General features: G+C 39.7%; 1 protein-coding gene across 1 annotated transcript in view; it reads right to left on the bottom strand.

Moving 5' to 3' along the window:
• The window catches only part of LOC118577265 (ATP-binding cassette sub-family A member 3-like), a 141816-nt gene extending 116281 nt beyond the window's left edge, over positions 1 to 25535 (bottom strand). The window contains exons 1-4 of the mRNA XM_036177397.1: positions 25476 to 25535; positions 23047 to 23299; positions 21114 to 21241; positions 15956 to 16097 (exon numbers count right to left, since the gene is read on the bottom strand). Of these exons, the coding sequence (XP_036033290.1) occupies positions 15956 to 16097; positions 21114 to 21241; positions 23047 to 23299; positions 25476 to 25535 (583 nt within the window). The remainder of the gene's footprint in view (positions 1 to 15955; positions 16098 to 21113; positions 21242 to 23046; positions 23300 to 25475) is intronic.
• Positions 25536 to 26228: the final 693 nt, after the last annotated feature.

Below are 26228 nucleotides of genomic sequence, written 5' to 3'. Positions count from 1 at the left end.
CAGGTGGATCAATGGAATCAAATCAAAGACCCTGACATAAATCTACACACCTACAAACACCTGATTTTTGACAAGTAAGACAAAATTATACAATGGAAAAAATACCTTCAACAATTTGTGCATGTAGAATAATGCAAATAGATCCATATTATTACCCTGCACAAAACTCAAGTCCAAGTGAATTAAAGACCTCAACATAAATCCAGTTACACTGAACCTGATAAAGAGAAAGTGGGAAGTAGTCTTTAATGTATTGGCACAGAAATCAACTTTCTGAATATAACACCAGTAGCACAGACACTGAGACAAATAATTAATAAATGGGACCTCCTGAAACTGAGAAGCTTCTTTAAGGCCAAGGACATCATCAATAAGACAAACAGCAGCCTATACAATGGGAAAAGATCTTCACTAATCCCACATATGACAGAAGGGTGATCTCCAAAATATATAAAGAACTCAAAAAACTAGACATCAAAATGCCAAATAACTCAATTAAAAAATAGCATAATATCTAAAAAGAGAATTCTCAACAGAAGAATCTTCAATGGCCAAGATACACTTATAGAATTGTTCAATGTCCTTAGCCATCAGGCAAATGCAAATCAAAACAACTCTGAGATACCATCTTACATCTGTTAGAATATCCAAGATTAAAAAACACCCATGACAGCTTATGTTGGACAGGATGTGGAGTAAGGGGAACACTCCTCCACTGCTGGTGGGAGTGTGAACTTGTACAGCCATTTTGGAAATTGGTATGGCAGTTTCTCAGAAAATTGGGAATCAATCTACCTCAGGACCCAGCTATACCACTCTTGGGCATATACTCAAGGAATGCTCAATCATACTACAAGGACACTTGCTCGACTATGTTCATAGCAGTGTTATTTGTAATAGCCAGAACCTGGAAACAACCTAGATGTCCCTCAACTGAAGAATGAATAAAGAAAATGTGGTACTTTAATACAATGGAGTATCACTCAGAGGTAAAAAACAAACAAACAAACAAAAAAACAATTACATCATGAAATTTTCAGGCAAATGGATGGAATTAGAAAAAAATCATCCTGAGTGAGGTAACTTGGACCTAGAAAGACAAACATGGTATGTACTTACTCATAAGTGAATATCAAGTATAACGTAAAGGATAACCAGGCTACAATCCATAGCCCCAGAGAGGCTAAGTAATAAGGACGGCCCAAAGATGGATGTACAGATTTCCCTGGGAAGGGGAAATAGCAGATATCTCCTGGGTAAACTGGGGGCAGATGTGGAGGGAGGATGGGAACATGAGTGATCAGGTTGGGTGGGTTGGGGGCAGAATAGAGGTGGGAGTGATGAAAGAGATGTCTTGATGGGAGCGCATCTTTGGGTTGGGGGAAACTTGGTGCCAGGGAAACGCTCTGGAATCTACAAGAATGACCCCAGCTAAAACTCCTAGCAACAATGGAGAGGATGCCTGCACTGGCCTTCTCCTGTAATCAGACTGGTGACTACCCTAATTGTCATAAAAAAGCCTTCAACCAGCAACTGATGGAAGCAGATGCTGAGATCCACAGCCAAGCACTGGGCCAAGCTTCGGGAGTCCTGCTGAAGAGAAGGAGATGGAATTGTAAGAGCAAGATCATGACAGAAGAACCCACACAAACAGCTGACCTGAGCTTGTGGGAATGCTCGGATTATGGAGCAACAGTTAGGGAGCCTGCATGGGACCAATATAGGTCCTCTGCACATGGGTGACAGCTGTGTAGTTGTTTGTACGGCTCACTAACAGTGGGATCAGGACCTGTCCCTGGTGCTTCAGCTGGCATTTGGGAACCTATTCCCCATGCTGGGTTGCTTAACCCAGCCTTGATGAAGGAGGAGGAACTTTGTCCTGCCTCAACTTGATGTGCCATGCTTTATTGACTCCCATGGGAGGCCTGCCCCTTTCTGAATGGAGGCTGAGGAGTTGATGGGAGGTGGTAAAGGGGAGGAGGGGGAAAGAATGAGAGGAGAGGAGGGAGAAGAAAGTGTGGTAGGTAAGTAAAATAAATGAAAAAAATTAATTAAAAAAAGTAAAAAGAAAACTGGCAAGCTTGCTAAATAGTCTACTAACAAGCTTGCTAAATTTTCTACCTACAAAAAGAATGACAATGCAATTAAATATTGGGAAGACCATGGCTTGAAAATGTAAGTAAAGGAATGAAATCCCAGAACCAGAAATTATAAAGAGGCAAAAAGTAAAGAATAACACAAAGACTTACGTTCAACAAAGCATAGCATAGATAAAATCAGAAACTGGGGACTAGGTTGATAGAAAAGCAGGAAAACTGTGAGCCAACAAGCATAAAGACAGGACTTCAGATGCCCAGGACCCAAGAAAATGCCAGGTAGGCGTGGCAGCTTTTCTGTTATCCCAGCATGCAGGAGGTGGACATGGGTATCCCTGGTAGCTAGACTAATTGAAACGTCAAGCTACAAGTTCATCAAGAGATCCTATCTCAATACATAAGGAAGAGAACAATCAAGGAAGACACACAACTGTCCCCCCAAGGACACATATGTACCCACAGATATGTGAATATGGATATATACATGCAGGCACACTACACACACATATAAGCAAAAATAAGAAATTAGAAGACATCTGTCAGTGCCTGGAGTTGTCATAGGTCCTAGTGGAGAAGACACCACTGCCATTTTCCTAAACCAATACTGTTTCTAAGAATATTCTAAATACTCATCCTTATAACCACAGATGAGTGCAGCTCTCGCTCATCAGCAAAGAAGCTGATTTTGCAGCAGATGGAGACCATTTTGAGGGAGTGCTGTAGGATACAGTGGAAGTTAGAGGGTGGAAGGATATAAATATAGTACTTGTGTACAATTCTCAAAAAATTTAAATAAAAATTATCACTAATTTTTAACATTTTACATAAAATTAATAGCTATACATAGACACAAATAGGCCAGTAACATTAACAATTTAAAGTGAGTATTCTTGGAAAGAATACTACAATGTAACTACACAAATATGGAAAAGAACTGCAATGAATCCATAAACTAGATACTGTGGACATTTAAAAAATATTAATTTTTCCAATTAACGAACATGAAGACATTCTCATTTTCTCTTTAAAAAAAGTATTTTTATAATTTTCATTATAGAGGTCTTTCAGATCTTGGTTAAATTTATTCCTAGGTATTTTTTTTTTTTTTTTGTAATTACTGTGTGGAATTATTTTCATGATCTGCTTCTTAGCAATTTCATTACTGATGTACAAATGCAATCTGGGATAGTTAGACTTCTGCTCTTGGTTTCCTATCTTTATTTAATTGCCTTGCCTAACTGGTACTGAACAAGAACAGTGAAACTGGGCACTCTTGCCTTGTTCCTGATCTTAGAAGAAATGCTTTCAGCTTTTCTGTATTTAGTATGATGTTAGATATGGGCTATCCTTTATTATACTTAGAGTATGATCAGTCTATACATAATTTGTTCAGGGCTTTATCATAAAGGAATATTGTATTTTATCAAATGCCTTCTCTATATCTATTGAGATAATTATGATTTTACCTTTATGCTTATATGGTATACTACACTTAAAAAGGGTTATATACAGGAATCATCCTTGCCTCTCTAGATTAACTGAACTTGATTGTGATAAACAATCTTTGATAGGATGTTGGATTTGATTTGCTAGTGTTTTTAATGGGTATATGATATGTGCATGTACAACTGTGTGTGGCTGTGTGTGCCTATGTGCACACATGCAGAGGGCAGCAGGACATGTTAGGGATCCACGTCTATTGTTCTCCACCTTAGCTTTTTGAGATAGTCTCTCAATGAATCTGAACATTGTTATTTCCACTCAGTTCACTGGCCAGTGAGATACCAGGATCTATTTGTCTTTGCTCCTCATTACTAAAGATATAGATATACACAGGCACACCCTCCTTTTTAAACATGGGTGCTGGGGCCTAATGCTTTCATAACAAGCAGTCTTTTCCACTGAGCCATCTCTCCAGCTTGGTTTGCTAGTATTTTGCTATTCTTAGTATTCTTTGTATCTGTTTCCATCAGGAATATTTGGCTAGAGTTTGTATGTGGTTTGGTGAGTGTGTGTGTCTGTCCTTGACTAATTTGGTAACAGGGTAATGCTGACCTTATACCATTAATTTAGAAGGTGTCCCTCTATTTTCATGCTTTAGAATAATTTTCAAAGAATTGGCATTAGTTTTTTTCTTTCTTTCACTGAATTAGAATTTGTGTTTTAATAAGATCCTAGGTAATTTGTACAAAACTTGAGGAAACATACTGAAAATCACCCCAAATAACTCATGTGATATCAAAAGTTAAAACACAATTGCTACAATAAGGATGTCTAAAAAAGCCACAACTAATAATACTATTAAATATTTACTAAGAAAAAACACAAACAACATCAACAAAAACCTAAAACAAACAAATAAAAAAACCAAAAACATAACCCCCAAAACCTATAATACAAGTAATTCTCTGTATAAATATACATACATAGTTTAAATGAATTTTTCTTACTGGGCTGACAGAGCTCCCTCCAAGAGCCCAAGATACCTATCAAAAACTACACTATCAAACATGAAAATCCTTCTTTTGAGCAGTTGGCGAGGGCTGTCCAAGAGACTCCCCAAACACAGGGCCTATTGCTGTTGCCCTTGGTTGCCCATCAGAGATAGAAGATAAGTCTTAGTGTAGAAGACAGCATCAACTTCAGACAGCATAAACTCCAGAGCTAGAACTGACCTATATGGCTCCTCCTGGAAGACTAGATTCCATGGTATCAGAAGGCAGCACACAAGTTTCCAAAGGAGGCAGGTAACCAACAGTCCCACCCAGCTGTGACGCCTATGAACCACACCATTGACCAGTGAGGCATAATAACATTAAGAGTTCAATAGTGGCTTGTAAAACTTGGTAGTAACCAATAGCTCTTTAATTGAACTTAACTGCTTAACAAGAGGGATACCTGGTTCTGGAAACCTAGCTAACTACTCAGTGCTAGTAAAATCATGGTTATTGGAGGGAAATCTACAGCCACTACTTTGCTAAACAAGTTTAACTGCTAACAACAATCTATACACATTTGTCCTTATACAAGTAAATGTAATCTTCACCCCTCATCAAGGAAATTTCTCTTGTAGATGAACCACTACAGAAAACTACAATCAATAAAAATGCAGATTTGTAGAGCCCAGTCCAAATGGATACACATTTGCAAAACACTCCCTCACCTAGACTCAGGGAACACTGTGAAAGGTTTGTGTGTCAAAAGATTTTAAGTGCTAGAGGATCAGAAACTTTGCTGTGAAAGTGTGTCTCCTAGTAATGTCAGAAGCTGCACCTATAATATCTCACCAACGTGGCTATCCAAACATGAGCCAAAAAAGGAAGGCACCAGTGGACGTGCTAAAGAACACAAGGATATAAGCAATGAGGCCTCAACACCCCCCCCCCACACACACACAAAACAACAACAACAAAACTATAGGCAATCAAAGACAGTTAGAAGGGAAGATTTGGTTTTCTCCAGGGAGGAGCAAACAAATTGATTGTCCAGTGACAAATGATCAGCCCTGAAACATTACATGTAGTAACAATAAAAGAGGTAGTGGATTTGAAGGAAGAGGTATATGATAGGGTTTGGAGAGAGGAAAAGGAACGGAGAAATTATGTCAAAAATCTCAAAATAAAAAAGTAAAAATAATCACAATTTCTCTATCTGCCTTGACTATACTTTTTATATATTTATATAAATGTTTATTCATTCCTTGAGAATTTCATATGTTTTGAACATATTCACCCTCAACTCCTTTTCTTACTTCTCCCAGATCCACCACATCTAGTTTTCCTTTATATTACTATTTAATAATTCACTGACTCTAATTTGTGATATCTCTATAATTCCAGGTGTGTGGCCATTCACTGGAATGTGGTTAACCTACCCTGAACCACATCCTTAAAGAAAATTGATTCTTCCTCCCCAGAGCCATCAATTGTCCATAGCTTCTCAGCTTCTCACTCTCTAAGTGGGGGTGCATGAATTCCTTCATATTCCATTCTAGAATATAGATTGGCTTGATCTTGTGAGGGTCTTGTGCAGACAACCAAAGCTGTTGTGAGTTCATACTTGCAGTGGTTTTGTCTTCCAGAAAACAATGTGTCACTTGATTTCAAGTTATACTACAGAGCCATAGTAGTAAAAACAGCATGGCACTGGCACAAAACCACAAACACTGATCAATGTGATAGAATCGAGGACAAAGATATATCATACAATGTATTTTGATCAGAGTCACCCTCCCACAGCTCCAGATGCACTCTCATGTTCCTACTCACCTGACTTTGTGATTTCTCTCAACTTAAAAAAAAAACTCATTAAGTTCAATTTGTGTTGTTCAAATATTCTTAGATGTGGGCCTGTCCTGAAACACTGCCAACCTACCGGAAGTCATCAAATGTTAGCGTAAGGGTGGGGTCAATAAAAACAAATGAGAATACATGCTGGTGTGAGGATGTGGAAAAAGAAGAACACCATTCATTGCTGGTGGGAGTGGAAACTTGTATAGCCACTGTGGAAATTAGTGTGACCATTCCTCATGCAGCTGAGAATGACTGATTCAAAGATCCAGCTATACCATTCTTTGGCATATACCCAAAGGATTGTATATCCTACATTGCTATGTCCTACAGAGAAATCAATTCATCCATGTTCATTGATGCTCTTTTATGATAGCCAGAAATTGGAAACAGCTTGAACGTCTATCAACTGATGAATGGATAATGAAGTGTGGTACATTTATGCAATGGATCATTACTAATAATATCTGTTAAACTATTAAAGAAAGCTTAAATTTATTAATTGTTAAGCTTTTAAGAAAAACAAAATTATGAAATATGTAAGTAAATGGATGGAGCTAGGAAGTATAAGACCCACACAAGGTCAAGTAAGATGGGGTCTGGCAATGAGATGGGTAAGTAGACACAGGATCCCACCTCAACCAAGAAGCTATTTTTAATTGATACCCATTGGAAAATAAAAATAAATTTTCTCTAGTGGAGTGTCACTGTGCATATCAACCACACTCCAGGACAGTCCCAATGCCTAGGAGTAGTTGGCCAACACAAAACAAACACAATTTTTCACAGATCTTGAAAGGACAATTTTCAGTTTCATATGGAAACATAAAATCTTATGTAGCCAAAACAATATTGAATGATAAAAGAACTGCTAGAGTTATCACCATCCCTGATCTCAAGTTGTACTACAGAGCTATGGTAATAAAAACAGCATGGTATTGGTACAAAACAAAACAAAAAAACCCGACATGTTGATCAATGGAGTTGAATTGAAGGCCTGGACATAAATCCACACACCTATGAACACGTGATTTATGATAAAGAAGCCCGAAATATACCTTGGAAAAAAGACAGTATCTTAAACAAATGATGTTAGTCAAACTGGATGGTATGTAGAAGAATTCAAATAGATTCAAACTTATCACCCTGCACAAGACTCAATTTCAAGGTAGATTAAAAACATCAATATAAAACCTGATACACTGAACCTGATAGAAGAGTAGGGAATAGCCTTGAATACATTGGCACAGGAGATTACTTTCTGAACACAATACTGTTAAGACAGGCTATAAGATCAACAATTAATAAATGGGACCTCATATAACTGAAAGAAAAGATTTTGCATGGCAAAGCTTACCATAATTTGGACAAAGCAGCAACTTACAGAATGATAGAAGATTTTTACCAATTATACATCCAATAGAAGGTTAATACCCCAAATATATAAAGAACTCAAAAAACTAGATATCAGGAAAACATATAAGCCAATGAAAAAATGGAATACAAATCTAAACATAATTCTCAAGAAGAAACTTAAATGGCTGAGAAACACTTCAAATAATGTTCAACACCCTTAGCCATCAGGAAAATGAAAATCAAAACTATTTTGAGATTTCATCTTACACCTGTCAGAATGGCTAAGGTCAATAAAATAAGTGAAATATTAGCTGTTAAGTCATTAGTAAGTAAGCCATGATCCATAGAACCACAGAGATTAGGTATAGATTAAGGGAGAAAGGGGTACAGATAGATCTCATTAAGAAAGAGAAATAGAACAGGTAAGTTCTGGAAGAATAGGGATGCTGGGATGGGAGGATCAAGTGGGATGGGAGAGGGAAACGGAGAATGAGGGAGGGAATGCAGGCAGAGACAGCTAAAGTTAAGCGACATTTGAGTGATAGTATGGAAACCTAACACAGTAGAAACTTTCTAAAACATATACATATATGAAGTGAACTAAATGAAATTGACAAATAATGGGGAGACAGAGCCCCAACTGGACATCTGTTTTCACCAATTGAAGCTTCCAGCGCCAGGACTGAGTTAAATCTAATTGAATTGTTGGCCAAAGGTGTCCCCAAACACAGGCTGTTGCCAAGACTACAGGTTGCTTTCCACAAATTGACAGCAAGGCCCCATGGTTGAAGGCAATACCTACACAACTCATTGAACTGGAGAAGTCAAGCTCCTACCTATACAGAGTCTTCTCCCCTATGTTCTTTCTAGACAAGAGTCTTTTGTATAGGAAAGTACTCTGCATGCTATCAAAAGAGAAATGTAAACACCAAGCCAGCCATAAACTCCTTGATCTACAATGGTGAACTATTTGAAAGATATGCTAGGGCAATGCTGGCATAAAGCCTGTGGGAGTAACCAACCAATATTGGATTTGACTTGAGGCCCACTCTAGTTGATGGAATCTATACCCAACATTACTTGCATGGCCACAAAACAGAGACTAAATAGCCCAGTGACCTAGGGTAAAACCAAATTCTACTGTTAATAGAAAATTACATGTCCACACGGTTGGGCTTGCCCGGCGGACCGCCTAACTATTTCCAGTTCAGAATAGCCATGTCCGGGTCAGACATCTTGCGGGACCGGGACTCCGTGGCTTTACATGGTTGCGTAAAGCGTCCGCGGCCATGTAATCTACATGCATGCATGGAGTAGCCACATGCTGTCCTATACGCATGTGCGGCCCACTCTTTAAAAAGCTGGTGCCATGTTGCACAGGTCTCTCTCTTCTCTCTCTTCTCCTCTCTCCTCTTCTCTCTTCTTTTCTCTCTTTCCTCTTCTTCTCTCCTCTCTCTCTCCTCACTCACCTGTGTGCTTCACACAGGCCTGTCACGTCTCTTCCTATCCTATATTAATAAACAGCTCTTCTGTGGTCTTGTCGTGTTCGGGACATGTTCCTCCCAGGGTAAGAGTGCCATAATAACTAACATTGGTGCTGTGAGGGAACGGGTGCTTCCGGGCACTTTGTGCCTAGAAACCCCGGAACCGGGGACCGAAACTCTGCGCTACACTATCCGGGAACTCTGCTCCGTTCATGACAGATCACTCTCCATTAGCCTGGTCGCACAAATCCACATGCAACACCGCTACCGATTGGTGAGTTTTCCCCTTTTCGGCTAGCATGAACGGTTTCCTGAATCCGTGAGAACGACCGTTGAGCGTCTGATACCTCACTGGTTATTCTTGAGACCAGGGAACCCCTAGCCATGGTCTTCACTGGCTACGGTCAGCCCCCATCGCGGGCCCAGATTTCCAGCCACATCCCACATCTGTAGCTTGAGATATTTTTCGCGAAAGGACCACCACCATTGGGTGCGTCCTGGGGCTATGTGAAGCCGGCACATTCTTTCGCCTGATGGGGTTGCTGGGCGTTAAGGGCTCCCGGGGAGTCCTTGCCTCATACAGTGGGGCCCCTGCTTATCAGCTGACGAGCTGATAAGGCGGCTTGTGCCCGAGATCTGTCCAGCCTCCGGGAGGTCTTGGTTCCAGATCATGTTTGTTTTTTTTCTGCCTCTCCACTGCAGACATGGAAAATAAGGCTTCCCACGTGATCCCTTAGGCTGTCTTCTTGAGGCGAGGCTTTACTTAAAGATTCCTAAGCTTATCCATCTCTGTACTGAGAGATGGCCCAAGTATGCTTTAAAAAAATAACAAAAGATCCCGATATTTTGCGGAAGTTATCTAATTCTGGCCAGCGAACAGGCAAATAGAAAGAGTTGCTCTTTATCTTAGCTTTCTCTCTCTCAATAAAGCTCTAGAAAGGTAACCATGGCTTGTGATTCTTCCGCCAACCAGCACGCACCTCCAGTTGGCCGCTGTGGGTGGTGGCCAGCCATGAGAAGCGCGGCTTTCCACCACTGATACCACCAGGATTTTTTACAGTGAGTCTGCTGTTCTAATGGCTGAAATCTGAGCTATATGTTTGCGACGGACAATCCCGGGGATTGTCCTCAGGCTGTGCTGGCAACGGCAGGCACATTTTTGCTCGGAGCATAATGTTGTCTGGGGTCTACCGGGTGGACCACTACAGCACAGTCGCAGCCCTTCCCATCCCTTGACGAAGAGGATGGTGAACTTGAGCTGATTCTTAGATCTCTCTCCATTCTTTAGGGACACCCAAGATTGGAGTCTGATCCCAGTTTGTTATTTTAATTTTTATTTTCCACTCAGCTACAGCCAAGGGACAGAGGGCAGATACCACCCACTTACATTGGTGGATGGGGCAGGTACCGGTAAATCTGGCCGCTTAACAGTGTGGCAGGTACCTCAGCCAGTGAACGGGAAAATAAGAGTTGCCTCATCTCCAAGCTTTCTGCTAAAGCTCTAATCCCTTTCTTTCCTTTCCCACTAAGGCGTCTGCCACGTGTAACCTTTTCTGTCTGACTTCCGTGCCGGCAGTGGGTGGGCTCAAATGCGCGGGATTGGGCAGTTTCTAAGACTTGCCCTAACTCACCTTAACTCCACCCACTCATTCTCAAACTGCCCTGAGAACCATGGACGGATCTAAAAGCAGCTGATATCTAAACAATTAAGTTTACAATAATTGGGATGGCTCCCAAGCCAAAAAAAAAAATCAGCTTATAGCCTCAAGCAAGTCTTCCAAAGGATCAGTTTACAGTCTGCCTGCTGGCAATCATTCCAAAAGCTGTCCTTTAGCCACCAATCGTCAGGAAAAATTCAGGACACAGAGTAAAATCCGTTTCTTGTTCCTGGCTAAAAGTTAAGTATCTGGAGAACAAGGATCCTGACCCCACGGGCAAAAGAGTCATCTGTGGCGTTTGAGGTGTGCCAGGAAAGAGAAGCCCGAAAACAAAATTGCCAAATGCTGGCACTCGCTGACTCCCAAAAGCTGTTGGGTCCCTGTTTTAAATGAAAAAGGCCACGGGCTAGCGAATGCCCTGCCCATCAACAGCCTTGTCCTTTTGCTGCCTAGAAAGATAACCAGTCAGCTGACTGCCCCCAGGCACCAAGATGCATGGGTACATCAAGCTAAGACCTCCAGCAAACCTAGGCTTGGCTACAGACACAGCAGGGAACCCAGAACTCAGGAGGGAAGTGATCAGTTTCTTTCCTTCTGGACACCAAAGCCATTGACTCAGTCCTGGGAGTTTTAGGATGTCACTCCTCCTTTCTATTGTCGGGAACAGAGGACAGCCTTATTTACCTCACCAGATTTAATTGCACTTTCAGAGTTACTTAATGAGAAAGGTTTCCAACTAAGATAAGAGCTCATTGTCTCACTTTAAAGTTACCGCCTGTGTTTCTCATGTGCATACAGACAGGGCCATGATCTTTGCCTTGTCCCTAATTCAAAAAAATAAGTTCTCTTCCACTCTCAAGCTCCAGAGGACACCAGGATCCACTGCCTTGTCACCAATTCCAGAGGAATAAGGTATCACCCCTTTCCCAACTAGGGCTATATAGGGCCGGAGGCAAAAGGGACCATCAAAATATCCAGGCGGTAAGGATATAACAGTCTATCACTATACAATGCTAAACTAACAAAACAAACAGGTGCCTTAAATAAACTGCCTTAAACAGGGCTTGTCTCAGGTAAAAAATCAAGCAGAGTACTAAAACATCACAGCCACCTTTTTAACATGTCTCCAGACAGGCCAGATCTACCTCAGATAAATGTCAACTCCAAAAAACAAAGTAATAATGAGTCTTTTCTCTAAGCTTTTATGTCACCAGTGTCTTGTCAGACAGAAGGTTCCCAGCCACACCATAAAGGACGGACAGCTGCAGGACAAGGCAAGACAGAACTTCATCCCAGGACCAGCCACACCATGAAGGATGGCCACAGATGCAGGACTTCATCCCAGGACTTCAGGAGCCAGCCTCCCCATTTCCCTTCAAGGACCAATCGACGTCCACCATTCAGCCTGAAGCAGTCTTTGAGAGAAACGGCGCCCCATACCCACTCATCCACATTTTTTTTTCTTTTTTAAGAGAAAATAAGTCAGGAATGATAGGAAATCACAACATGTCCACAGGGTTGGGCTTGTCCGGCGGACCGCCTAATTATTTCTGGTTCAAAATAGCCATTTCCAGGTCAGAACATCTCGCATGGCTAGGACTCCGTGGCTTTACATGGTTGTGTAAAGCGCATGTGGCCATGTAATCTATGCTGTCCTGAACCCATGCGGCGCCATGTTGCACAGGTCTCTCTCTTCTCTCTTCTCCTCTCTCTTCTCTTCTTCTCTTCTCTTCTCTTCTCTTCTCCTCTCCTCTCCTCTCCTCTCCTCTCCTCTCTTCTCTTCTCCTCTCCTCTCCTCTCTTCTCTTCTCTTCTCTCTCTCCTCTTCTTCTCTTCTCTCTTCTCTCTCTCCTCTTCTTCTCTTCTCTCTTCTCTCTCTCCTCTTCTTCTCTTCTCTCCTCTCCTCACTCACGTGTGTGCTTCACACAGGCCTGTCACGTCTCTTCCTATCCTATATTAATAAACAACTCTTCTGTGGGCTTGTCGTGTTCGGGACGTGTTCCTCGCGGGTAAGAGCCCCGATAAATAACTAACAATATCACCATCAAATCCTTCCCCTCAGGGCTCAAGGAACTCCATGGAAGAAGAGGTGGAATGAGTGTAAGAGCCAGAGGGGATGGAGGACACCAAGAAATCAAGGCCCTCTAAATCAACACGATCAAAGCGGATAAGAACTTACAGAGACTGAAGCGGCAGGGCCTATCATGGTCTGCAGCAGGTCCTCCATGTATATATTATACTATGGCTTCTAGACTAGTGTTTTTTTGTGGGATTCCTGAGTATGTGAATGAGTGGGTCTCTGATTCTCTTCAGGATATTTTCCTTTTGTTGGTTTGCCTTGTCCAACTTCAATGTGATGGCTTTGTTTTATCTTATTCTTTGTTATGTTTTGCTGTTATCTCTATTAATTTTGCTGTTAATAGCCTATTAATTTTTAATGAGAGACAGAAAGGGAATGGAGAGGATGGGAATGGAGGTAGGGAGGAACTGGGAGGAGTAGAGGGAGGGGAGACTGTGATCAGATATATTATGTGAGAAAAGAATCTATTTTAATAAAAGGGAAAATATAGCTGTAAGGATTATGTTCTTATTATGTCACCAGCCTGCATGGCATCCCAGCCTAAAAAGAGGTTGTGACCTTCCATGGAATATCTCTCTCCCTCTTTCTGTACTCTCTCCTTCCATACTCTCTCCCCTCCATGTGGTCTCTCTTTCTCTCTCTCTCTCCTAAAAAAGCTCTAGAAAGGTATCCATAGCTCATGATTCTTCCGCCAGCGCTCTCTGCCTTTGGCATGGCCGCCGCTTAACCAACAATAGCTACGTTGCTTCTACAGACGTATTCAAAAGAAACAAATTGGCATAGCCAAGGAGATAGACACATGCTCAGGGTTATTGTGGCAATCTTCATAGTAGCTGAGATATGGAATCTGCCTAGGTATTCATCAGTAGGATGGAGACAACAGAGAAGTATTATTTAGCAATAAAGAAGTATTAAATTGAAATGATGAAGGTAACACCATCCCGTCCCAACTTTGTCTGTCTAGTCACTCCTTAGGCTTCCACCCCTACCAAGCCTTTTCTGCTTTGGCAACACTTCAGAAATAGTCCATGGTCTGAAATATAGTGCAAACATATTATGAAGTGTCTAGAAGATACCACTGAGTCTTGCAAAGAAAGCAGATGTTGCTAGGCCACACCAAATCCCTCACTAATGTACACCCCCCCCACCCACACACACACCTTGAGCATTGACATAATTATGGTTTTGTCTTTAAAAATGCTGTACCTCAACTTGGGCATCAACAGACTTTTCAGAGGCAGGAGCCTGTTCTTGGTCTGACCATCAATAAAAAAGAACTCAAAACTTTTAATTGGTTTAAACAGTGAGGTTGTCAATAACTGTCTTACATAGATTACTTCAAAATCATGCATTTGCAGCAACATGGCAACATAGGAGTGATATCCTGTTAAGTTAAATAAGACAGGGACAGACAAACAAGTACTGTGTGCTCTCAGTGTAACCCAGGGTGGCACTCCTGCTGAGCTGCACCTGGCCTGGCTCCAGAGAGCAGCACCTAGCCCTAAGCCATCTTTTGTTTAGCAGACACCTTTTGTTTTCCTTGTTGCCCTCTGTGTGAATCCTGTCTCAGGACACAAAGGCCAATGCAAACCTTGTTTCAGGAAACCCTTGGTATCTGACAAATGGAGGAATTTGCACTTGGCATTGTATTGTTGGGAGCTCCTTTCAGGTTGTTTTGAGCACATGGAAATTGAGTGGCTAAATTGCAATGGAGAGAAATAAAACTGCCCTAGGACACCCTTGTAGCCAGGAACGGCTAGATTTATTTTTAAGATGCCTCTGAGTCTTCATTTCACGGATCCGCATGAACCCACACACCCACACACCCATGTGATATGAAGTCACAACATGCCCCCACAGTTGGGCATGCCTGACGGACCTAGACACTTCCGCCTAGTTATTTCCAGTTCAAAATAGCCATTTCCAAGTCAAAACATCTTGTGTGACTAGGACTCTGTGGCTTTGCATGGTTGCTTAAAGAAAGCTTGTGGCTATGTGATCTACACGCATGCGTGGAATAGCCACATGAGTTCCTGTACGCATGCAGGGTCTACCCTTTATAAGCCGGCACCATTTTGCACTGGTCTCTCACTCTCCTCTTGACCATGTGTGTTTCCCACAGGCCTGTCTGTCTCTTCCTATCCTATCTTAATAAAAACTCTTCTGTGGATTTGTCGTGTTTCGGGACGTTTCCTTGCAGGGTAAGAGCGCCAAATAACTAACACCATGTCATGACCATTCAGTTACAGTAATTAAATAAAATTAATCTAAATATTGAACTGTGATTATGGGAGCTAGAAGAGAAGCAAGATTTGATGCAGCACTCTATAGGTATGTATTGAAGTATGACACTGAACCCCAGACATATATACATAGTGTCTTAGTTAGGGTTTCTAATGCTGTAAAGACACCATGACCATGACAACTCTTATAAAGGAAAACATTTAGCTGAGGTGGTGGCTTACAGTTTCAGAGGTTTAGTCCATTATCATAGTGGGGAGCATGGTGGCATGTAGGCAGACACGGTGCTGGAGGAGCTGTTACATGTTAATATGCAGGCAACAGGAAGTGAATTGAGTATCACAGAGAGAGAAGCTTGAGCAAAGGAGACCTCAAAGCCTTCCCCAACAGTGACACACTTCCTCCAACAAGGCCACACCTATGTCAACAAAACCACACCTCCTAATAGTACCACTCCCTTTGGGGGCCATTTTCTTTCAAATCACCACACATATACATCAAATACATTTGAATAAAAGTAAATTTAAAAATATATTTATATTGATATGAGAACTGAAGGTGGATACAATATATGTAAGTTTATCAAGAGTAAAGACTGAAAAGTAGTATTGTTACAATATAAATTTTAATTACCATGAAGAATAAACATTTCTTGTTTGTTAAATACAAATATTTAAACACAGGTATATGTTTATGTATACACTCACATGTGACCATTTGGATAAAATAAGCATGCTGAAGGATCTGCTTACCAGGACTTTCTTCATCATGAAAATCTGGATTCCTGGGTTGTATAGAAGGATGATTAGGAAAAAGAACTGTTGTTTTCCAGCCTGTCTTTTCTGGCCACCAGATGGTCCTCTGCACACCAATAAAACGCAAATGGTATTTTATCTGAAAGTATTAATAAGAAGTCATATATATTGAAAGTCACAAAGAAACTTTAAAAGCAATATTAGCAATAAAGTTACATCCTACTAGAAAAACATGTGACTTTAAGGATGAAACCAATCTGATAAATTCTGTATGCCTAGCATTTACAATGAGCAAGGTAGAGAATGTATGCACACTAGACACATTTGAATTCTACTCAAAATACAGAAAACACACAAGACATGCATGAAAAGATTATCAAGGACATGCAATGAAATAAATGTAAATGTATACTACAGAAATATAAACTACCTATTTAAACTTATATTGGCAAAATAAAAAGCTGAGCAATAAATGTTTGCAGAACTATAGACAAAACAGGTACTTGAATCCATCCAATCCTTGTAGGATGAATGGAAAATGACACACCAATGGACGGCCTAACAACTAAGGGCTCAAAAGAGGTACAGTTCATCTAACTGGGAAAGCACCCTAGACACTCTACATTGTTGGCTAACAGTGATTCAGTTATAATTAAATGGTACACATAAAATATTTCCTTATATTAAAATCCCTGTTGAAAACATACAGAACTGTCTATGTTCCCTAAAAGAAGTTTGACTATAAGAAATAGGCATAGATTATTACAAAAGAACAGAAAGGGTAGGGATACAACTATAAGATGAATGAAAATTCACAGGAGCAACCCCATGTTAAAGAAAATTACATGGCCCAAATCCCAGAAGCAGAAATATATGGTATCTCTATGGAGCTTCTTGGGTAAATAGTAAAAAAATTGCAGATATGGGAATGGAGACATACCTGGATGGCCATAAATCTTGTGCCAAATACTGTATATGAACCTATTGTAAGCCACTAGAATTTAAAAATTTTTTTCAAAATGTATTATTATTATTATTGTGTGTATTTATATATATGAGAGGGGTGGGGAAAGAGGGAACACACAGGTATATTCATGGCCTATACATCAGAGGATATCTTTCAGGAGTCAGTTGTCTACTTCTGCCACAGGTTCCAAAGATCAACCTCAGGTCATCAGGCTTTCAAAGCAAGCACTTCACCTATGGAGCCATGTCAAGTACCCACACTACAGTCTTTTACTAGGATAATGACATGATCTCATCTAAGGTTGAACAGGTTCCCTGTGATATTCACATGGATAAACAAAAGTTTTGTCAGTAAAACAAACTAAAGAGAACTGGAATCTATTAGTTTGACATGATAAATGAAGTCACCAACAGATACCAGAGTATTCATTAGAACACCATCAAAACAAGGCTGTCAAGATGGCTCTGGGCGTAAAAGTACTTGCTTTGCTAGTCTGATTCCCACAACCCACAGTGGGAGGAGACTGAGTCTCCAAAGTTGTCCCCTGACCTCTACAAGTGTTCTGTGGTTGTGGCTGAGTGCCTGTGCTCACACACACATCATAAACAACAACAAATAAATAAATAAATAAACAAACAAACAAACAAATAAATAAATAAATAAATAAATAGATAAAATTTTAGAGAGAAAATTATCAAAATAGGCTAAGCACTAGAGACAATTTATGGGAATTTTAGCAGTGGGACTTTCATTAAAAAAATTTGAGAACAGTCTATAGGTAGGGAAAATAAAACATGAAGATATTGTCTTAGGGTTTTATTGCTGTTAAGAGACACCATGACCTCAGCAAATCTTATAAAGGAAAACATTTCACTGGGGCTTGCTGTGGAATAATCTTCTTATACACTGTAAAGATTTGTCACTCGGATTGGTTTAATAAAACATTGACTAGCTGGTAGCCAGGAGGGAAGTATAGGTGGGGTGACCAAACTAAGGATGCTGGGGTGAAGAAGGGTGGAGTCAGGAGAGTTGTCAGGAGCCATTGTTACAAGCTATTACAGTTTGCAGGATTATGAAGTAGGGATATAGCTGTCATTTAATAAGGTCAACTTATCAGAATAAGGATTCTGCTGGAGGAAACCATCACGCAAGGCATTTTTGGAATTACTGCCTTTTGAATGAATTGGCTGTTTTCTTGCTATAGGCTTTTCCCATCTGTTACAAATTTGGGATTCATTTCCCACAGTTTAGTGGTGTTCTGATCATTTATTGGGCACGATTTCCCCTATGCATTTGGGGTATAATGATAACATTCCCTAGCTATGTGTGAAACAGTCACACAGTCAAAACCTGTTTCCCACAACCAGGTCTTTGTTCCTTTCTCCAATGTAAGTGTAGAGATCTGCCTTCCTGCAATTGTCTTCATTGGCAAGCATTTGCTCAGTGTTAAGTGTCCAGGCAAAAGTATCTCATTTGAGACATTCTCAGACACCCAAGCACACAGAATTACATTTCTGAATTTATTGATTCACAGCCTTTAGACAGATAGGGAATTAAGTGTGCCCTGGTTTCACCCTACTAGTAGATAGGAAAAGTGTTGCCACAAGCTAACCTCACACTAACAAATACTTAACACTTTGTACTTACTTTCACCTTGGTTTATTAATTACCTTATTATCTAACCACTCTTAGGAATGCAGTATTACAGATGGATTCCCCCTTTTCCCTTCTTAGATTTCCCTAATTGATTTAAGATCTCTCTCCCTCTCATTTGACCCTGTTCCCTTTAGAAGTTTACTGAGGCTATTACAAGTCACTCCCACCTTGAGTCATAAAGAAAACCTGACAGTTACCACCTTGTGCAGTTCTTATCTGCCTTTATGACCCTGAAAGAATTCAAGCCTTGTGACCTTGCTTTGGCCAGAGAATTGCTGATTGTATGTGAAATGAATGATAAACAGCGCTGGTGGCTGCGCTGGTTACTGGCAGAAAGGTCATGGTCATGACAGAACCTGGTTGCTTAGTAGTGGAGAGCTTTATTAGGAGGAAGAGGAGGAGGGATAAAAGGACCAGGCCTGGGGAGGAAAGAGAGAGAAAGATGGTGGAGTGTGGGGAGAAAGAGAGAGAGAGCAGAGCAGAACAGAGAGAGGGTGGGGGTCTGCATCCATCTTTTTAAGGGCTCCCGGTGAAGGGGGCTTAGGGAGCTACACCATGCATGTGCTGATTGTGTGACCACACCGTGCATGTAGTCACCAGTGCACACTGATGACGTAAGATGCAAGAACCTTTGCTTAACTCCTGAACTGTGCCTGTGCAGTCATAGAGTTGGAGTGAGGGCAGAATTCTAACAGTGTATGCATAAAAACTAGAAAACTTTGGAGACTCTGGGTAGAAGAAAGAGAGAACAGTGGTGAGATGAGGGAGTTTACTTAGAACAATAAAGAGATAGACTGAAAGAGCACAGTGCGTAGACTGATTCTTTAGCCTTCAGATTAGATCCTTAGCTGGTTATAGAGTCTCCTTTGAACTCTGAGAGAGAGCCTTTGAGGCTGGATCCTTAAAGGCCTTTGTTAGAGAGTTGTGAGGAGATACAGAGAAACAAGATGGGCATGCTGTACTAAGAAAAGGTACCAAGCCATGTGGCAAAGCATAGATAAGAAATACGGGTTAATTTAAGTGTAAGTCTGAGCTACTGGCTGAGCATTTATAACTTATATTAAGCCTCTGAGTCAGTTATTTGGGAAGTGGCTGCCCATTATTTGGGAGCAGGTGGTCAGCACAGGAAAACTCCACTTATGGGGGCTGGCTTACACTTCAGAGGTTTAGCCCATTGTCATGGTGGGAAGCATGGTGGCACAGGTAGACATAGTGCTGGAAAATGAACTGAGAGTTCAACATCTGGATCCACAGGCAGCAGGAAAAGAATGTCATACTAGGTATGACTTGAGCAAGTGAGACCTCAAATCCTGTCCTCTAGTGACACATCTCCTCCAACAAAGCCACACTTACTCCACCAAGGCCACACTTCCTAATAGTGTCAATCCCTAGGGGCCCATGGGGGCCATTTTATTTCAAGCAACCACAGACACTTTGAGTCAATGTCTGTTGAGAAAATACACATGTGCCTAAATCCTCATCAACAGAGATACAGCTCTATGTTACAGAAAGCTGACATAGATGAATGGAGCCTTGAAAATATGGGCTAGACATTGAGATGATATGGATCCTACTTCCGCCTTCCCAGAGGCACCTGTCTTAGAAACAGTGGGTGTGGCTCCATCTCTAGATTCTACAGAGTGATCTTTTATTTCTATAACCACCAGGATGGGATGCCCTATATAAATTTTGCTAGAGACTTCAAATTCAAAGCATTGCTCTTTCCTCTTCTTTCTGTGACACCACTAGTTTTTCTTCTGTTCTGATATTCTAAGGCTGAATTGATTCAGCCAAGTCTTCAAGTTTTCTGGAGATTTATAAAAGGAATTATATTCTGTCTTTGATTCAAAGAAAGGATTTCTGAGTTCAGTTGTCTGCTAATAGAAATGCCTCTGACTTAAAACACATCTTTGCTACCCCATATGTACTATGAGAAGTGCTGGTTAACTAAGGTTTCCCCTTAGTCTACAATACTCTCCTGTATGTTTTGTGTTGCCGGGACCACAACACCTGACAGAAATAATTTCAAGGAATAAAGATTTACTTTGACTCAATTTCAGAGGTTTAAGAAAGGCACAGTAGAGCAGAGAAGTTCACACTGTAGCCAAGAAAGAGAAAAAGGGAAATACCAGGACTCTGCTGGCTTTTTTCTTTCCTCCTTTTATTTTGTCTATATAGCCATGGGATATTGTCTTCACATTTAGGATGGGTCTTTTTCCCTTAGTGACCCTTTCTGAAAATACCTTTATAGGTTTCTTAGGTGATTCTAAATCTAGTCAAGATGATAATGAAGACTTAGAATCATGCTCCCTTATAATCAGTAATATGTATAAAGGCAATAAGTCAACACAGATGGATTAATATTCTTCTTTTATTACATATTACTAGTTTGTTCTCAGGAATGATACTTTCTTCATTTGCAAAATTGGGCTAATAGTAATTAATTCATTAAAAAATCTTAAACACAAAAGGTACTGTTATGAGAACACAATTTATTTGAAAATCTTTATGTGAAAAGTAAAATTTTCTTACCTGAAGTGGCAGAGTATCAATTTTGCTTTTGAAGCCACAGTCAAAAACAACAGCACCCAGCACTTTCTGAGATGCAAAACCAAGCAGACTATAGTTCTCAAACTCTGCTTCTGAAGGAAAACCTTGAACTACAGGGAGACAAAATTATCTGTTTAAATAAAAACATCTGATAATCCTGTTTGAGAGGTAAGATACTACTTTATACAGATAAAAACTTATTAAAATATTGTGAATCTTGTGACCTTTTTTCTTAAATGTTGACTTTGGGTACAAAATCTTAGAGGTGTTTTATAAAATTCTACTATGAAAACATTATGTGATGTAGCACAATGTACATCCAACCAAGACAATCTACAGAGACAGAAAGCATTCTAGTGTTTCCTGATATGGCAGAGTTCAGAGACATACAGTTTCTTTGGAGGTGATAATAACATTAACGACTGCCATAGTGCTTGTACCACCCAAGTACACTGAGATCCACTGACACATATACATTAAATAGATATATGGTATGCTCAAAAAACAGGAGCACAGAGGATGCATGCTCTGTGAACCTATCAAGACACTCTTACGGACTGATTTGGACATTTAAAATATTTTTTCCAGCCTCTCCTGGCTCCTTCCCATTTTAAGGCTTGTAATTCTAATAAGTCTTACCTTTACTTCTCCCTCAATTCTCTTTCCAGTTGTCAGTCCAGGACTTCCTTTCCTACATTGGTACCATATTTGGAACTGGATTTTCAGATTTCCATGAAGATGGGTTATGTATATTCCACAATTTTAGCCCATATCCTAAAGGATTTTAGGGTTACCTTCTTAGAGGGGAGAATGACACAGAAACAAGGGAAAACTGGTTCCTCTGGGTAGAGACCTAACATTTCAAGCTACCCAAAACATAAAAGAGTTAGTCCAGTTTGGCAGATTTATGACCCGGACAAGGGACCACCCCCCAGGAAGGCAGGATCACTGCTAGGAAGGCAGAAATGAAAAAAAGAAAGAAAAAAAGTGGAATAATTATTCCTCGAATGAGATTTCTTTCTCTGGGCAGCTGCTGAAATTATACTTTTTCTGTCCTGTTATTTTTCTTTTTTAAAACTGTAATAATTTTTCTTTGAATAAACTTTAGCTTTGCTTGACTTTCAAAGATATATTTGAGGGTTACAATATTGCTGGCATAGTTTTTAATTTATGTAGAACTGAAAGCTCCAGGGCTGGGGACACAGCTTATCAGAAGGCTTGCCTAGAATGTAGAGGACCCATAGGTGCAATCTGCATTGAAAACAAACAAACCCAAGCCCCCAAACCAATCTTCACAAAATGATAACCTAAAGAGAAATATTGACGGACCTTTGTTTTTAACATTACAGCAAGGTAGAAAAATACCAGTTTCAGATCAACTGTAAGAAACAGAGAATGACTTATAACTCCAAAAGCAAGCACTTCTGTATTATATAACAGGAATCCGAATAACTCACATCTTTCTTATTCATCATGAATTTTGTATCATGCTTAAGGAATCAACTAGCTTCAAGTTATAAAGATTTTCTCACATGTTCTCTTCTAAAGGCTTTATCATTTTACATTTAGATCTATGACTCATTTTTAGTTAATTTTAGAGAAGATATGGATTTTCATTATTATAGCTGTTGGTGTCCAATTATTCCAGTACTATTGTTGAATAGATTTCTTTCACCACATTCTGGTGCATCATTATCAAAGTCATTCTGGTGTTTTAGTGTAATAGATCTACGTTTGGGTTCTCTCTTCTCTTACTGATTTGTCTGTCTCTACCAATTCTACATTGACCTAGTTATTACCACCACATTGCAAGTCTTAATAGTATAGAACACAGGATCCCTTTCAACCTTAACTTTCAGCATTATTTTGTTTTTACAGATATATCAGTCTTTTCTAGAAAACTTGCTTGTCTAACCTTTTATGGTGGTGTTGAGATTCTTCTTTACATTCTCCATAATTTCTGTTACCACATCAATATCAGAAGGTATGTAAATCAATTCCCAATCCTTGGCATCTTTGATGAAAGAAGGTATGGTAGAAACGGATTGAGGCTCGAAATGATTTGGCTCAGCAACATCTATACCAGTAAGTGTACGGAATATCAACAGCATTATTACAAACAACAATGCTGCCAAGACTTCTGTTACTGAACTAATCATCCGCCTCTTCTAAAATTAGAAAAAAATTATTGATTAGCTTAAGAGTAAAGAGTACACATTCAATACAAATGGGAGTTTTATGATATTTTTACTTCTGGACCACCATAGAATAAAGGGACAATGTATGCTTAGGACCTGAACTTATGACCTGTCAGCCATTAAAAGTATGGTATATATTCTATGCATTCAGTTCTCACAAATAATCTTACAGATAACATAGAAAACTGGTGCATCATCATTTATAAGTTGTATTGGCAAACTATCATGTGCTATTTATACATGCTGAGAGTGGACTATGGGAGTGAGGAACCCTTTCTTCATATTTGAACCTGTTTATCTCAAGGGTCCTCCAAGAATCATTGTTCTAGGAAGGCTGGCCCCTGATGCTGTGGCAAGGAGGAAGGGAATAGCAAACAGCTAACAGTATTAAAAACCATGTGGCCTTGAGAACAGGTAGAAGTAACCATTTCCATCTGAGGTTGCTATTGTTGATCTCACGTTATAATATACCTGTGCTGGGAATGAGAAGCCAGAAACTCATCCATGCAGAGGACATTCTGCCTTGGACTCTCTGTCAGGCACCCCAGCATGACTGTTTAAACAGTGCTTCCCCAGATGCTTCTGCTGGATGTAATAAGGACCTGATTTGATGTTTTGCTGTCTATCTGCCACTTTATATTTCTTCTTTTACTTAAAGTCCTCACCCAAGGGAGCACTGCTCTGTCTGGGATTCTCAGTCCCACACTCTAGCAGACTGTCTCAATGGGACCTCCCCAGTCAATGTCTACTGATTTTGTGAACACACACTTTTGTTATCTATCTGCTGCTTTCCTTTTGTTCTTTCACTTTAGCTTGCTGCATGCTTACTAAACTTCCTCATTTGAAACTGAAACTATAGCTCTTATAAGTTATTCTCTGGACAGAATAATCACTAAATTAATGATGCCTTTGTCACAATGTCTCCTAAATTAATCTAAGTAATTGTTAAGCTATTTAGAAAATGAGGCCATAGGGCAACTATAAAAGGACAAAGCCAAACAAACTCCTGGGCCCTTAGCCTGTTACACACCAAAGTAGAGGATGTCCTTCTCTTTCAACACTTTTGTCATGACATGCCAGATTATGAGACAAGGCCAGTATTTACAGACTAGAAGCTCTTCTATGACCAGACCACCTATAATCGCTGGGATTTTACATAGCCACTTGAATGACCACTAGTAAATCCCAAATCTCTCAAAATGAAGAAATAAGGGGACAGAATTCTTATTAAAGAAAAGCTTAAATAAAGATACCTTGGTTCACTTATTCTGTGTTGACCTTAAAATCACTAATTTTAGAAGATACCCAGTTGGACAGTATATCATTAGTTTTCTACAAGATTTTCTATAGATTCCATCTCTGATATGTGGATTATAATTAAGTTGCCTAGGTTATTTTGCAAGACCTTTAAGGCTACTTTGGTAAAACACTGACTTTTGGCCCTGCAACTATCTACTGTAACTTGAAAAACAATGACAAGCTTTGGTACCTCTGCTTTACTAGTCTGTTTCACTCCTCTCTAATCTTTGGTCAGTCTGTTCAGTGCTGAAAATAGATATGGAGATCACTTGAGAAATGTGTTCAAAACTATAATTCAAGGTTAAATGAATCTAGATTTGTCTAGTCTCTCTCCCCCAGTTCTCGTGACCAGAAACATTAGACTGTAAAGGAAGGAAAGAGGGAGTACCTGAGTTCCAGGAAGTTCTCCATGTATTCCCAGAAAGGATGTCCTTCCCTTTGTTGGCTTCTCTCTCCATTACTTTCATAAACATGCCTTTCCTATTTTAATCTCCTTCAAAAGCAGTCTCCACACCAACCTAGAGGCAGTAGCTACAGACACTCCTGTGTTGCCTTCCTTTTTCTCTGCAGTAGAAGCCCTTATCTGGGGATTTTCTTCTGGCCTTTGTATATATTACTACCTCTAAGTTCTAGGCCTGGGTTCTGAAGTCCCCTTGAACTATCTCAACTACCTCTTCCCTTCTCCTCACTTTTTCATGTCACTCTACAGTGTTGATTCATTGGCTTTTATATATTTGGAAGATCTACCCACAGTTTTGAGTTTTTCAAAAGTGCATGCACAGGTGTACACAGACTGCAATGGAACCAACAGGCTCTTATAGACATTCCCATTCATATCTTTACCTACCTTTAATGTAAAATTTTTCCAGAGAAGAACTGTTAATTGGTTGACTGTCAACCTATTCATCTTCTTCAAAAAATGTGTGCTCAACTGTAGGGATGAAAGGTAGTTTTCTTCCTTTTTCTTTTCTTTCTTTCTTTTACAATGGTGAGTTACCTAAAATGTGAGCAACAAACAATGGTGTTATTTCTTTTTACTACATTTCTCTTTAATCAGTCTCAAAATTGATAAGATTACATATCTGAAATGAAGCAAATTCTGTTGGTCCTAACTTTTTCTATTAGTATTCTTAATATAAAATAAAGATTTTTAATAGTTAATGTAGAAACTGGAAAGTAGAAAAATGTAAGTAAGATGTGGTTCCATTTTTTTCCAGGTAAAAATGATATAATACTAACAGGATCTGATTTTTTTTTAAAAAAAAATTATGTTCTTAATATATTAATCATAATAAGTAAATTGTCACTATTACAGCAACAAACAAAAAAGGCAAATTAGTGGAAAGTATCAATTAGTATGTTTTCATATGCTCAGAATATAACACTCCATTCCAAGTGTTGATGTGTAAACGTATTTAAATTCCACTATAGTATTTACTGCATATTTACTGTATATCATCATATTCTATGCTAGCTATTGAGTATAAAATCAGACTCCATTTAAGCTCTGATGGTATTAATTTTAAAGGGTATCAGTTTGAAAAATCACTCTATGGTAGACTTTCTAGCATGGCTGTATGAGAAGGTCAGAATCTACTTC

The sequence above is a fragment of the Onychomys torridus genome, chromosome 1, assembly GCF_903995425.1.
Source record: "Onychomys torridus chromosome 1, mOncTor1.1, whole genome shotgun sequence".
In the NCBI taxonomy this organism is placed as follows: Eukaryota; Metazoa; Chordata; class Mammalia; order Rodentia; family Cricetidae; genus Onychomys; species Onychomys torridus.
This window is presented reverse-complemented; position numbering and strand designations above follow the sequence as displayed.